General features: G+C 32.4%; 2 protein-coding genes across 3 annotated transcripts; one reads left to right on the forward strand and one right to left on the reverse strand.

The window, feature by feature from the left end:
* Nucleotides 1-1,209: 1,209 nt before the first annotated feature.
* On the forward strand, nt 1,210-5,597 carry LOC133309604 (protein neprosin-like). 2 transcript variants are annotated; one of them, XM_061510405.1, is made up of 7 exons: nt 1,210-1,340; nt 1,516-1,602; nt 1,801-2,058; nt 3,115-3,285; nt 4,201-4,254; nt 4,836-4,982; nt 5,102-5,597. In XM_061510405.1, the coding sequence occupies exons 1-7, from the start codon at nt 1,218-1,220 to the stop codon at nt 5,477-5,479; spliced, it is 1,218 nt and encodes a 405-aa protein (XP_061366389.1). In that variant the 5' UTR covers nt 1,210-1,217; the 3' UTR covers nt 5,480-5,597. The 2 variants fall into 2 exon arrangements, with proteins under 2 accessions (XP_061366389.1, XP_061366390.1); XM_061510406.1 differs by having other exon boundaries at nt 1,804-2,058.
* A 2,600-nt stretch (nt 5,598-8,197) lies between these two features.
* On the reverse strand, nt 8,198-11,738 carry LOC133309602 (single-stranded DNA-binding protein WHY2, mitochondrial). The gene is made up of 8 exons (XM_061510402.1): nt 11,636-11,738; nt 11,186-11,307; nt 10,991-11,088; nt 10,802-10,894; nt 10,420-10,514; nt 10,175-10,242; nt 9,991-10,079; nt 8,198-8,667 (listed from the first exon to the last, which is right to left on the reverse strand). Exons 1-8 carry the CDS (start codon nt 11,671-11,673, stop codon nt 8,539-8,541), a joined length of 732 nt encoding a protein of 243 aa, XP_061366386.1. The 5' UTR covers nt 11,674-11,738; the 3' UTR covers nt 8,198-8,538.
* Between the last annotated feature and the right edge of the window lie 4,583 nt (nt 11,739-16,321).

Genomic DNA, 16,321 nt, shown 5'->3' on the forward strand with positions numbered 1-16,321 from the left:
CGACAGAAAAATAATTCTTTAAAAAAAAATGAAACATTATTGTTCTACATATACTACTCTTACAAAAGTAAAATCAAAGTTTTTCTTAACTTATTTTAATTTTTGATACGACGATCCTCAGAAAAAAGAAACAAAGTGAAGATTAATACTTTAATTAATATTAAATTACGATATATACGGATTAATTTATATTTCGGTTAAATAAAAAATAAAAAGGTGAATACGGTTAATACTAGTTCGTTCATTAGAGTCATGATCACATAATTTGGATAACATTTAGGCGATAATATTGAAAAGTCGGTGGAACGTAGCCTGCACCAATTGATCGAGTGCCCACTTTAATTTGTCATTTTTTTTTTTCTTTCAAAAATGAATAAGAAAAAGGACATTGTATTATACTGTGAAGGAAAGGAAGATATAAAGTAAAAAAAAAAAAAAAAAAAAAGAGAGAGAGAAGAAGGTATGGGGTTTGGACTTTGGAGGGAAATATTAATGGCAAAGTGTATAGTGGCAGATACACATTGAAGAAGTGCAATAAAAGGGGTATTGTTTTTCAGTTGGGTAGGTTTGTGTTTTTATAATGCTTTGAATTACTTTCAACTTTTGAAGCCAGCCAGCTAGGTAGCCAGGCCACACAACTCTCTCTTTTTCTCTTCCTCTTAAATTTTCTCTACTTGCTTCAACGTTTGTGCAATCTTTTAACAGCACCAAAAATCTTTGAAATGAATGTGTAGAGCTTCATCATGTACCATTAATATACATGAATCAAATGCAAAGCAATCATGATCTTGATGCTGAAGGTCCAAGAGGGTCTCTGAGCAGCAGCTTAATTAACCTCAACTACCATTCCTTCCTCACCATTAATACTATTAAGACAGGAGAGAAGAAAGAGAGAGAGATAGAAAGAGAGAGAGAGAGAGAGAGAGGTTTACCTTCCTACGTTGTCCTTACTACAAGTCATTTTCCAACTTTCTTTTCTTTGTTAGTGATAGTGTCTGGGTATGGTAAATGGAAATGCCCATGAAAGTCAGATTTACTTTGTGCTATTTGCTTTCCTAGTAATGGTTTTCTAGCTCTCTCTTTTTTTACCCATTTTCTTTGTTGGCACTGAAAGAGAAATGGGTATTGTTGAGAGGAAGAGAAGGTGTTCCTGTTCTGCTCCTCCTCATCATTATCTTCTCCTTCTTGGTTTCTTTTTCACCACCCTCCTTCTACAAATGGTTGCAGTTGAATCAACAACCCTAAATTACACAAGTTATAGGCAAGTCAGTAGCTTGAGACTCCAAAGGATTCAGAGGCATTTGGACAAGATTAACAAGCCCCCTCTCCTCACAATAGAGGTAATTATATAATATTACTAGCTAGTACTACATTTGTGTATGTGTGATTAGAGGTTGAGATTTTTATGACCATACATATAAATATATTGTTTTTTCTTTCTTTCTTTCTTTCTTTATTTTGTATAATCATTATAATTCATGAGTACTTGCTGTTGGATCTTATATATTTCTTCAGAGTCCAGATGGTGATCTCATTGATTGTGTTCACAAAAGAAAGCAACCAGCTTTAGATCACCCTCTTTTAAAGAATCACAAGATCCAGGTACAAATTAACCTCCTTCATTCATTGAGATCGTATGTATAATATATATAGATATGAATCTAATAACTTCACTACTTTTGTCTTTCCCTTTTTGAAGTTGCATCTTCTCCGTGTGATTTTCATATATATTCTACATCAATTTGATTAATTTTATTAGGGTTATAATTTTTTGTATGGTTTGGTTAACATATATAACAGAAGGTGCCACCAAAGATGCCAAGGGGGATGAATGTGAAGAGAGATGAGAAGATGAGTGAGGGTGGTGGTGGTGGTGCATGGCAAATGTGGCACCAAAATGGAACAAGGTGTCCAAAGGGAACCATTCCCATACGGCGGAGCACGGTGCATGACGTGTTAAGATCAAAGTCTTTATATGACTTTGGCAAGAAACAGCGACGGATACCTCTCTCTCGCCGCAGTGATGCCCCCGATGTAGTCAGTGGCAATGGTCATGAGGTGCGTGCCTTCTCTGTCCCTATCATCATCATTTCATATTGTTTTGCAACTCAACTTGCTTTCAAAGTTTCGTTTCAACCAAACAAATTAATGCTCCTTTCTTTGCTCTACATTACTCCAAGCTTTTTTAAGGGAACATCTCTATTTATGGTCACTAGTTAGCTAGCTACTATAATTCAAATTACATGTGACTGTCCATATCACATTTATAGTCTGATTTATTTTCTTTTGAGTATATCTTAATTTTGACAAGATTTTTAATCTGTAAATATCATTTTGGTTTAAGGAATCAAATCTTTCAGTCTTTATATAATTTGAAACATGCATGGATTATGTACTTATAATACTTGATTTAAAAGGATGGTAAATATAATACCCAGAAAATGTGAAATTCAACGATTCTAAATGTGAAAGTGGTACTCCAAGCAGGAAAAATAATTGATAGTTTATTTTTAATGTCCCGCAAGTTACATATATGAAATCATGAGTAGACAATGTAACACGTGCGTAACATGATTTTGACCAGGGCCCGCTAGAATTTATTTAATTTAGATATTATATAAATATTCCGTTTTTATTTTAATTATACAAGTAAATGAGTGACGCGTACGGTACTTGTGCATATTAATTGCTAAATAATTAACATATCAGATGATCCCATCCCATCTTACCTCCCTCGGGCTGCAGCAGCTCTACATATTCTGTACCAATTAATGAGCCATATTACTTTAACATTTTTTTTAATAATATCTTGTTATATAGCAATTTATTATCTGAAACAGGATTCACAGATAGTAAATTTGTGGTCCAAGAATAATAATAATACATTAACTTTGAATACATAATACTAAAAAAAAGTTTATGTATATGATCTAGAAAAAGTTTTTGATAGTTTAATTTCACATAATTTGAATTTGTTCCTCTCTTACTCTTAATAAAAAAAAAATACTATCTACGTGGTTAAAATATTATATTTTGTAATTTTTATTTTGATTCTTAAAAAATGTTTTGATTGAGTGGAAATTTTGCATTATTAATTATTTTCTGTGTGTGTAGCATGCAATTGCATATACAGGGTCATCACAGGAGGTTTATGGGGCAAAGGCAACAATAAATGTGTGGGATCCATCCATCCAAGTAATCAACGAATTTAGTCTCTCTCAAATTTGGATTCTTTCTGGATCATTTGATGGCTCAGATCTCAACAGCATAGAAGCTGGATGGCAGGTATTCTTTCTAAATTCTAATAATCTCCAACTCTACTCTCTCTATTCAAAATTTCATAAAAAAATATATCTTTTTGATGAATTTTTTTTAATAATTTAATCAGTTGGAAAAACAAAACCTTATCGAAATAATGATATATATTTTTTTTTGCTATATGAAATAATGATATTTATACATATATACTTCTTTAAACAACATTGTAATTTTCTTTTTTCTGAATGATCCCAAAAACAAATTTTTGGTACAAGCACATTGATTTAAATTTTTGTGTAGTGTCATATTTTGTTTTATTACATTAAATGAAATGATAGTAGTTCAGTTGGCTTCAGAGAATTGAACAGATGAGGATGAGAATATGTGTTCGATCCTCTCAATTACCATGAAGTTTAAAGTCTTAATCTCGGGATCCGTTCCGAATCGGATTGGCCGCGAAGCGATGAACCGATTGGAATATCTCAACAAAAAAAAAATTTGCTTTATTACATAATTGACATTACAATCATAATCGCTCGTACTTGTTGTTTGCTGTTTCCTTTGAATATTATCCAATCAAAATTGCTACTTTATCTCTTTTTCGTATCCAAACTCCCTCCAGCAAAATGGATGTATCTCTATACTCCCTGCACCTGAATGGATGTGGTTTTTGCTCCATTATTTGGTTCTGTGTTACTTTCTTTCGTAGTTCTAGTGTAGTTATCTGGTTGGTGGTTCTTTCTTTTGTAGTATTCTAGACTTCTAGTGTAGTGGGGCTTTGTCTCTCTTTCAAATACCTTATATTGTAAGTTTGTAATCATTAATTATTTTTTTGTTAGTTGCTTGAAGCAAAGGAACATTAGTTAATTGCATTCAATGTGGAGAAATAGGAAACTAACTTTACCAAATAGTCTCTGAAGCTTTGATTGTTCTACTAGTCAGGTCAGTCCGGAGCTTTATGGTGACAGCAGGCCCAGATTATTCACTTACTGGACGGTCAGCATTCATATATCTCTTTTCTTCATTCTCCTCTCATACATATATCATCTCTCTCACATAAATTATTAAAGTGGAATTTGATAAATTTATATACTTGAACTATATAATATTGGCAAGTGTTGTATAAGGGTCTATAATAATGGTGCTATTATATGTGTTTATAGTCAGGGCACAAATTTAAACTAAGCAATCCAGGTATGCATCACATTATATCACAAGAATTAGTTAAGGCCTAATTAATTTAAACTTACCTGTTATATATGTGTTGTGACCTTTAGAGTGATTCATGACTAAATAAAACAAAGATACATATATAGTTAAAATTAAATGAACCTGCCTACTGTGAGTTGGTACCCTACGTACATTTTATATATGCAGGGAGGATTTGTCATCATAATAATCCCATAACTAATTCTATGGACTAGCAAATCAAGTTAGGAGGTTGGCACTTTCCCATAGAAATAACTTATCAGCTTCAATGTATTTAATTTATTATCCAGAAAACAATTGTCGGAATGTAATTAACTTGTATTGGAGTGCTGCTTTATAAATTTTGCTTAATTTTTTGGGTGATGCAGAGTGACTCATATCAAGCAACCGGATGCTACAACCTTCTTTGTGCTGGTTTTGTGCAAACTAATAACAGGATAGCCATTGGAGCTGCCATTTCTCCTATCTCATCTTATGAAGCCAACCAATATGACATTACCATACTCATTTGGAAGGTTAATATTTTTTCCACGTACAAATTTATTAATACGCATTTGGTTTCTCCAAATGTATGATCCAATATCAATTATATAAAAAAATTTAATTACCTAATTATCTTTTGAATATTAATTAGGATCCAAAAATTGGAAATTGGTGGATGAGTTTTGGTGACAGCACATTGGTAGGATACTGGCCAGCAGAGTTATTCACACACTTAGTGGACCATGCCACCATGGTGGAATGGGGTGGTGAGGTGGTGAATACACGGGCCAACGGCGAACACACCTCCACCCAGATGGGTTCCGGTCACTTCGCCGATGATGGCTTTGGAAAAGCAAGCTACTTCAGGAACCTTGAGATCGTAGACACAGATAATAGTCTAGCTTCGGTGCATAATATATTAACCCTAGCTGAGAACACAAACTGTTATGACATCAAGAGCTCCTACAGCAATGAATGGGGCACATACTTCTACTATGGTGGGCCTGGAAACAATCCAAAGTGTCCATGATGATCACATTTATTTTTCTCCATCATCACGTACACTTATATTTGGAATTAGTTCACGTGGAAGTAATATCTTCTCTTACTGTTACATTCTTTACTTGTACGTAAATATATAATTATTATTCAGCCATTTCATTTTTGTTCATGTCACTTCCTCCTTTTTGTTTGTTTTCATTGAATGGCTTTATGTCACTTTCTCATGTAAAATTTATGCTGAACGACCTTGATCTATGAAATGTCATGCTTAATTTTGCTTTTCCTTTACTTTTAATTTTTCTTAAATGTATTACTGTCATAAGATTTTATCCAGAGATTGTAGGCTAAATATAAAATTATGATTGAAGATTTCTCAATTTTAATCATCAATAATAGAATATTCAACCAATAATTTGCATTGGAATCATAACAATATTTTATGTGGTATCAATTCCTAAATAGAATATACACGTGCAGATGCACAATTTTAAAATTAACAATGAGTGCATCACTTATAAATATGGGTTCGCTTTTTCTACAATTACTGCAGATAAGTTATCTGCAGTAAGCCAAATATGACGTCGTTTTGGGACAAAAATCATGGTGTTTTGGTAATTTTAATTTATTTCAGTGTTATCATAGTCTTTATAATTCTAAATTTTTAATATTTCAATCCCAAAACGACGTCGTTTTGGGAGTAAATGTAAATAACTTATCTGCAGTAACTGCAGAAATATTTTTTTGTATAAATATATAGTCAAATATACGCGCTGAGGTTCATTGGAGTTTTCATCAACCAATCCAAATTGCGGTGACCGAACCAAAAAATCGATAACCGAATTAATTGAAAATCAAAAAAAACCCACATATTTTAATTGAATTGGATCGATTTTCAGTTTGATTGATGAAAACAGATCCAATTCAAATTGATCTAATGTATTATGTATTTATCATTTTTAAAAGATGGTGACTTGAAATATTGTTGTTTTGTAGACTTGGAATTTTGGATGTTATTGATAGCAAGCTATCTTATTTTAGTTTTTTACTTCAATTAATTTATTTTAACTCTTCAAGAGTTCTAAGACTTGTTTTAGTTTGAAGACTTGATTTTTCGTGATTTGTAACTTTGAATGACTTTATTTTGATACAGCTAGTGATTTGTATCGCTGAAATTTTAGACTTTTCAAAAAACCAAAAAACTATCTAATCCAAACCGAATAAAAATAAATTGGATTGGATCAGATTTTAAAAAAATTTAAACCAAATGAGTGATTAAATGATCAAACCGAAGGAATTGGATCAGATAATTTTTGCTTCAAAACCGATATAATCCAGACCGCGAAGACCCGGAGAGGTTCATTATTATTATTTTATTCATTTATTTAGGTAATAAGAGTTTAACCAAGTCTTACAAAGAAGGTAAAAGTAAAACAGTAGAACCTGATGAAGGTAGGAGAAGAATACAATTAGATGTGGCAAAGTGGCCCACCTCGTCTCGCCCCACCCCGCCAAAAAATGAGCCAGCTCGCCCTGCTTTTGAATTTGGGCTGAAAAACTCTGCCCACCCCGCTCTGTTTGACGAGTTGGCCCGCCAGCCCGATCCTATTTTACACTAACCAACCTCGGCCCGCCTATGCCCGCCATCAACCCGCCAAAAAACGAGCCCACCCCGCCCCGTTTAGCTGGTAGGACGAGTTGGCCAACCGAGCCGAGCCCGTTTTGCCGACTCTAAATACAAGGGGTCGATGTTGAAACACTCTTATGAAGTGCTATCAAATATTTATCAATGATTTTTTTATAATAAATTAAGGGAAAAGTGTGTATCCTTTTAAATGACACAAATTTATGTCATTTTAAAAGAGAAATAGACACAGAGATGTGGGTCCAACTAAAAAATATAAAGACAAAAAAATAAAGGTGTAAGTCTCACCTCTATATATCCCTCTCTCTTAAAATGACCTAAATTTGTACCCTTTAAAAAGACATACACTTTTCCCTAAAATTTAAAAAATAAAATATGAAATACAACTCACAAGTAATAAATATTTAACAATATTGAAAAAAAAAATGATATCAGAATAATATGTTGGATAATAAATTTGATTTGGGTCAATCGGACTTTATAGTTATTTGATTTAAAAATATTTAAGTGTTGCTTAACCCATTCTAGAGTAGACTACTCTAGACTATTCTACGAAAATTTTAAACGAAAAAATATAGTCAGAAATTTTTTAAAAACTCGAGATTATAATATTGACCCACTTATTTGAGATTTTTTATTTTATTTTTATACATCACTTATTTGAGAATTAAACAATGGGGTTTTAGTTTGTCATTTAACATGACCAGAAAAACTTTCCTACACACACAACATTTTGTGGGGCCCACACTTTTTAAAGCAAAAAAAAAAACTATGACACGCAAAACGAATCTCTATAACATTACACAATCATTTTTCCTACAACATAACTCTTGTAAAACCCTTATACAATATGATACTAGTAGTATAGTTGTTAATATAATTATATTATCAGATAGTTACTGAGTTTATCTGCATAAATAAACCATACTGAGTGTACTTCATAATTTTTTTACGGTAACAAATAATTTGAAACAATTATTTTAAAATAAATAAAATATTAAGTTCAGGGTCGACTTAATGGAGAGAAAAGCAAATGACGAAGATGTAATCTTCTGGATGCCCTTTATATCCATAGGGAGACAGACAAGAACAAAGACTGCACATAATCACTAATAACAGTTAAACTGCCCTTTTACAGAATAAACTTGCCAGCATATAACCACTGATGTTCTTTATATGTTGCCATGAACATATGACTGATAACGTTTTAACAGCCAATAGTTGACAAATCCAGCAGATGACCAGACCTGCAGACATCAACACAATACAATAACATGACTAATTTGGAAATGGCATTGACATCGAATCAATCATCATCCTTCTCAAATCTCTTGCTTAAAGATTACAAGTTATCTTCCTCAAGCAATCCTTGTCATCGAATTGATAATATACAAAAAGGCATTGCAGCATAAACAAGGATCCATTTCATATTTCTCTGCTGCAATTCACTTTTCCCATTCCAAGTCTAAAACTTGTGGATCCACCTTTGATTGAAAGCCAACTGTGCCTCCAACTGTGCCTCTGGATTGCTGATTTGTCAGACGGTCCCAACCCATAATGTGCGGCAATGCAAACTGCATCAATAAGCAAATTGGCAAGTGACAAAACTCTTAACCAGCAGCAAAAATATATTAAAAGCATGGGGAAAAAAGAAGATTTGCATATATATGACTGGATCCAAATCCACTCAAAACAAAAGCAGGGGCTAGGAACTGGATTCTAAACCAACAACTAACAGCAATTTTGAGCATTGGTAAAAAAATGAAAAACTGGACAGCACCGGCTGGTTTGACCAGAAAAACCATGAAGGTGTCTTGCAGCCCACAGAACTGGCTAAATTAGTTCATACCTTTATTTTATTTTAATTCAACCAAAAAAAATTTTTAAGTCAGATGAAGGCCTAATGCCAAGTTGTAAAGGCCCATGTATAAGCAATGCATGAGATGACTTACCCCTCTCTTAGCTTTTATATATGTTGTATGGATTTTCTATTCACTATCTTATGTGAAACTTGCAAATATAGCCTCCTCTTAGCCTTTATATATGTTGTATGTTTGGATGCTTTACTCATTGATCAATGAAGGACTTTGAAAAACTAAACAACATAATGGTTATCCTTCCTTTGTTTTACTCATTGCAATATTTACTGAATGATTATTATTTAGCCTCTCATTATTGGTTTTTTATATGGTCTAATTTATTACTTAACATATTACACAATATTAAAAAATATATATCTAATTGTCACTGGTTCAACCATGGTTCAACTACGATTGAACTTGTGAGTGACTTTTAAACCAGTGCCTTAACCGGTTCAATAATTGATCTAGATTTAAAAATATTGATTTTGAGTTCTACCTATCTCCAGTATATTATGCATGAAGTCAATGTTATAGGTATGACAGTTTTTTTACAGTAAACAAAATAACATACATTCAACTATATTTCCACCATCACCTGAAAACAAAAACAGTGATTTGCCGACATGACCAAATGTGCAATACCAGTTCAACAATGCTAATAAAAAATGTAAACAGAAAGCTATCTGGCACTCTAAAATTCTAAATTCTGGATCAGAAAGCTGCTAAACATAATGGACCACGAATGCTGAATTAAGATTCAAGGCATTTTTCTATTGTATTAACCAAGGTTTCGAGACAAGAACTGTGTTTCTTAATGGAATAATAGCCACACAAAACGACAGGATAATTATTTTCTTTATCCCCTTTAGGCTAGAAAGAAAATTGTTGATAAAAGGATAATAGATAACCTCTTATTCTTATTTCTTACTTACATATTGCAAGCAGAAACTCAGCAGCCCATAACTTGTGAAAGATATAATGTAATTGGCATAAATGACATAATCTTAAGAGAAACTAAGCGGAAAAAAGGCATACACTGCAAGCTGTTTTCATCACAGCAAATTCAGCAGTTGTGACTGGAACATTAAAGTATTCTTTGGTATTTAACAGGTTGTTGACAACAGCTGCCAAAGAAGGTGACACAATTGGTAAGAATACGGAATACATTATGCAACCTAGAGTAAGTGGCAAAGGAGAAAAATTAACAACAAAATCTTACTCAAAGACACGAAATAGCCATTGTTGTTCGCTTTAATTGATAAGCTCTTCCTTACTTGACCAGCATTACTGCAGCATAAGGTGCTTACTAAACCATCACTAATCAACTTTAAAATGGTATAAACATAAAATAAATTATCATCAATAGTTTATTGCTACATGTATTTATAATTCAATCCCATTACAGTTCTCTCATAAGATAATTAATTGACCATCAAAAATTAATCCAAAAGTCATTAAACCAACCTTGATAACATTGCAGGGTCATGAAAGAATTCACAGGAATCTTGGGGGCCCATGGTTATCAAAGAACCAACTTCAGTTGCCGAGAGAGCAAATCTCTACAAAAATGTAATTACTATAAGAGAGAGAGAGAGAGAGAGAGAGAGAGATAATGGAATGTCAAAGGATTCTATGTTTGTTTCCTCCTACAAGTATCAAACAGAACATCAGAAACAAGATATTAGGGCAACTTGACAACTTGTTGCTCTCTATCGCCCCAAAAAAAAAAAATCTTAAAAACATGTCACAACCTATATATTTCCAAACCATGCAAATGACCTTGCTAGCTGGGCTGATCCCCGGTCAAGAGAGTAAACATAGACAGCGCAGAAGCAAAAATAATTACCTGTTTCTTCTCCCGGTCATATTTGCGCTCCCCAACAGCATGCATGAAAATCATCATCATTGAACCGCGCCGTTCAACTACGACAACCCCAGACTATGACAAGTGGAATTAATTAAATATAAAGTATTGGTTAACACCACAAAAAAGAGTTGTATTCAATAAATCATGAAAAGGAAACAAAAAGCTTACATCCAACTTGGTGAAAGTCGGAAGACAAGGACTCAATGAGAATGCAGCTTTTCCCTTGTAAACACAATAAGGAGCAAATATCCGATCCGAAGTGTATCCTGCAAGTTCATAATTGAACAACAGAATCAAAGCCCGGTTAAACATCAGCCTGAATAAGAAGTAGCAAAATTATAAAACTTATGTATAAAGCAATGCCTTTAGCAGCATAGTTATTTGTAGCAGTAGAAAACCCAGCTGAATAGGTATCATGCCGATGCCGTAGACAGTCTCTAACTTCAACTTTCCTAGACGACAACACTTCCAATAGCTGATGCCTGCTTCACAATAGTAATTTGTGTGTGATGAGTAAGAAAGTGAAAACATCTAATTTTAAGAAATTGCAAAACTTAAATGTACCTTATAATGTTACTAGGTAGATTTTTACATTATTAAAAGCATATGTTGTTTTGCATAAGTATAGTCCACTGAGTGAGATTCTCATTCTATGTGTCATTTATGTTTATGTAACATGGCAACAGTTATATTTTCAATAGAAAATTATTGGGGTGTCTAGAAAGTAAAAAAACCCAGTTGATAATTGAAACGGAACGAAAGGGAAAAAGTAAGTAATGGATGAGTGAGCAAGGTTTGCTTTGTAGTGAGTACCTGCAACTTGAAGGCAGCACGCGAGATAGCTTAAACATTTTGGAACACTCTCTCTTCTCTCTCTCTCTCTCTCTCTCTCACACACACACACACACTTGATGCGTAGGAAACAGCAGAGCGAAAGAAAAGGGTTTTGTTTATATTTGCTGTCTGACCGATGCTCTGTTCAAATCAAAATCAATAGAAATTCAAAATGCTCTTCATTCTATTACTTGCTATACACCACCACCACCACGCCTTTTTTCAAAACGACGCCATGACCTAAATAATATTGTCGTCTATTTGAAAGGACAAAAAACAATCATAACTTGGTCAACTGGCCCAGTCCGAGCCCAAGCCTCAGCCAGAATATGACTTTGGATGGACTTAGTCTTTATTCAAAAAGTGGCCCAACTCAAACCATTTAGGAAGAGTTTGATATGGGAGAAATTTTTTATTATCGAACAAAAAAATATTTCCCGAAATATGGTGGAAAATATTTTTTCTCAAGTAAGTTAGGAAAATGTGTTTGGTAGGTAAAAATATTTTCGAAAAAGTTGAGTTATTTTGATTGTGAAATATTGATGGGAAAGTGTACTTAAATTATGAAATTACTCATTATTCAATTATTTTAAAATATTGAATCACATCATTAAACGTAAGTTTTTTTTTTTTTTTGATAACACATTAAACGTAAGTTTTAGCACTTCATAACCATGTTTAACATTCTCAAAAAAAAAAAATTCACTCTTTCTTCTTCATAAATGGCATTCCTTCCTCAACCTCAAGAAGGTGCCGAAGAAGACACCAACGTCGACGTTCACACAACCCGTGGCACACCCATTCGGTACCTCCAGCTCGATCACCTCTACTCTGCCACCACACCCATTCGCTTTTTGCTCTCTTTGTGGAATATGGAAAATTCATTGACCTGCTTTAATTTTTGTGAGTTTTTTCTGAAGTGTTATTTGTTTGGACTCAAGAAACATAAACTTCGTGAAGTTGAACATTGCTTAAATGTTTAGCTCCGTGATTTTTTTATTTTATTTTTTTGGGTTTATGATTTCTGTGTGGTTGGAAGGAGAAAATCTTATGTGAATGTTAAATGTCACTTATAATTTCTGAAGAGAAAATCTCACTTGTGGAAATGGAAAATTCTGTGTATCTACCTTTATTTTTTGTGGGTTTTCCAACATGTATTGTTTGTTTAGATTATACTGAAGAAACGAAGACGAAGAACAAAATGCATATCGATGTAGTGTTTTTATCTTTATGTGTTGTAAGATTTTTTTATAAATGGGTCTTAGATATGATTGTACGAGGACAATTGTGTCTCGAAATTTGGTTATTGGAATCTGAGTATGTGGGGAAAAAAACCTATGGGATGGGTTGATAAAGTCTTTAGCGATTGTGTAGTTAAAAAAAAAAAGATGGGGAAAAAAATTTGCTGAAAATATTTTCCCTTTACCCGTACTAAACACGGGGAAAATATTTTCCCCCACCCATTTTCCTAGCTAACCCATACCAAACACCCCTGTAGCTTTATGTGTTTTATTGAGGGGAGAGGTTATATTTGTCACTCACTAAGTTTATCATCTTTTACTATTTCTTTTGTAATCGTGGGATGAAATCAAATGAATGAATATCATTTGATGCAAAAAAAAATTATCTCTTTTGACTTCCTCCACTTTTCGTCTCTACTTACTCTTTCCATCATGTTTTGTTGATCACTATACAACAATTATTAATAAGGTAATAAGAGATGATAAATTTAGTTACTGATAAGTATAATCATTCCCAATAAAAAATGTTAAAATTTTGAAAGCCCCACAGTTTTACCCTAGCCCCTATAATTGTGAGATTTTTTATCCATGCAAATTTTTTATTTTTGTGGATTTTTTTTCCCTAACCTACATGGGTTAAGACCTTATAATAAAATGGACTAATCTATTTTGACAGTTCTAGTTGTGCAAGTTACTAAATAACATATTGTTGTCATTGTATTTTTTTTCTTAAGATTGGGTGTATCTTCCTTAGAGATTGTGACTGGTTTATAAAAACCATACTTATGTAGATATAACTAGATAGAAAAATTATAAAATTTATACATAGCTAAATTAAAAATGAAGGGTTATACTTGTAATTTGTTTTATTTACAACTCTCATAACATCAATTATGTATTTTGAGGAGTACAAATACCTTCCTAGAATACATAGTTAAAGTTATAAGAATAGTAAAAAAAAATTGTAAGTATAATCTACCTCAAATCAAAATAATGTTCTAATTTTTGATTGGATCATTTTTATTTTAATATTTGTCGTTATTTTCTTCAATTTTTGTCTCTTGCTTATGCAAGTTCTACGTATCTTTGTGTCTTCACTGAATTTGGGAAAAAGAAAAGGAAAACGAGCTACAAAGTTTTGGTAATGACAACATTATACAGTCATACCATTGAGAGAATTAAATTTAAAATTGTAACAATTTGATTGAGAGGAATCAAGCTACGCCACGTGGATAAAAAAAACCCGGACATCAGCTAAGTTTTGTTGTTTAGCGACATTTTTATCCAATGCTGTTAAAAAAGTGCATTAATTTAAGGGGTCTATTTTTTTTTTAGATATTACAGATAATCGAATCGCACACTTAATACACACTAAACATAAGGGGTCTATTTATCTTGTATGAGATAATTATTTATGCAAAATAGATATAAAATAATGAGGTCGATCATTAAAAAAAAATAATACGAAATATTTCCCATGATTTATTTATTTTTTAATACGAAATATAACTAAGATGCATTTTCCTCTCAGATGAAAACAAATTAATACGGCTAAGCTATTTTAAACTTAAATAAATTCTTACCGCAAAATACAGTTATTATACTCATTGAAACATGACATAGTGAATTCATTCATATAGTTAATATTTCGGTGCAAATAGAATAACTTGATCCAGTGATGAGAGGGTTGGGATAATTTGTATTAAGTCGTGTGTTTAATTTTTACTATTGTGTCAAAAAAACAAATGACGAGATTTAGTATGACATGTAAGTTAATGATAAATGTTTTCTATATATGCAGCTTTTTTTAATAGAACAAAATGAATGATTTTCAAGGATGGATTCATTTCACGGTTGAAACTCCAAGTTTGTAATATTGTGTTTCTTTATCTTGTAATATAAAGGAACTAAAGAAATTTGCTTTTTATATACATAAAAAAAGGGGATGTTATATATTGCGATGCTTCAAGACTCAATCTCACAAGAAACACTTGTGGACTTTTATTTCAAACAACACATAACCATAACATGGCACAACATAAATACATATCAAATATATATAATATAGATATCCAAGACAGGACATAACAAAGCAGCTAGGGTGTGATCAACCCATGAAATTTATTTAGCTATTTGGTATCACTTTAACACAAAGTTATATCTATAACACATAGGCTTTGTCACTGATTATGGAATATTTGGGCCATTACTTGGACTTTAAACTTTTGGACTACCATTGTAAGTTTGGGTGGTTTTGTGATCTTTGCGCCCCCAACAAAGCCCAGGAAATAACAAACAAAAACCCGGAGGAGTATTACTTGGCGGGGTAGGAGAAATTGGCGGGGGGAAAAATGGCAAAGGTGGGAACGTAAAAGTTTGGGGTTTGTACACGTGACCTTCTTTCTCTGGGAGACCTCTCCCTGCAGCCTCAGTACCATTCAAAATTGCCATAACTATGAGAACTAAAAGCAACGAAGTAGTTTTTGTTTTCTCCATAGTAAATGAGTTACTCTTAACTTGTTTTTCTTTGTTTTGTATGAAAAGAATTGGCTCCAATTTATAGAACAAGAAGTCATAGGGATTGTAACATTTAATTATTGAAACGGGAATTGAATTAATTGCCCTTTCCGTGACGAAATTGATTTTAGGAAAATTAAGGTTTTAAATGTTAAGGGGCACGTTTCCTTATGATGTTGTTGTTTAAGGTTTTAAATCGAAATTAAGTTCATTGATTGCATAACTGGCAAATGAATTAATTTGTTCATGATCTGTTTTATTTGTGAATTAGTGAGATATTGTTAAGGTGTCGTTTTCTGAATATAGAGTCAATGGGCTATTCAACCAAACTTCGAAATTTTTGACTTCTGGCGGTGGATGAAAGACCTAATCTTTATTGAGAAGAAAATAGTTGGAAAGTATAAAAGACGGGGGAAGCTATATTTATTGAGGAGAAGATGTACTTATCATAAAAAATATTTATCATATTCACCATTCATCTAATCATTGTTAATTTTCGTCAATTTAACGGTTATAATTTATTAAAAATTAATTAATTAGTACAACCTAATAATTTCCAATAAAATATAATCGTTAGATTGACGGAAATCAATGTGATTAAGTTGGTTGGAAGGGTGACAAATATTGTTGGTAGTAAGTATATCCTTCTCCTATTTATTATCCTTTTTTCTTATTATCAACTTTGTTATAGTTTGATCAAAATCAAATCAACAGTCTTTACTTATGTTGTTTTGTAATCGTTGATTTAATTTTAATTTAATAATAATAAAGTTAATAATAAGAGATAGTAACTTAGTAAGTATAACATATCCCTTTATTGAGATGACCATAAATAAGTTTATTTTCTCTTTGATAGAATATTATGCTTACTTTTTTTCATATTTATTTTACCTACTCATTTTCAACA

The sequence above is a fragment of the Gastrolobium bilobum genome, unplaced genomic scaffold (genome assembly GCF_033153095.1).
Source record: "Gastrolobium bilobum isolate Gb01-03AN ecotype WA unplaced genomic scaffold, APGP_CSIRO_Gbil_v1 utg10104, whole genome shotgun sequence".
Taxonomy (NCBI): Eukaryota; Viridiplantae; Streptophyta; class Magnoliopsida; order Fabales; family Fabaceae; genus Gastrolobium; species Gastrolobium bilobum.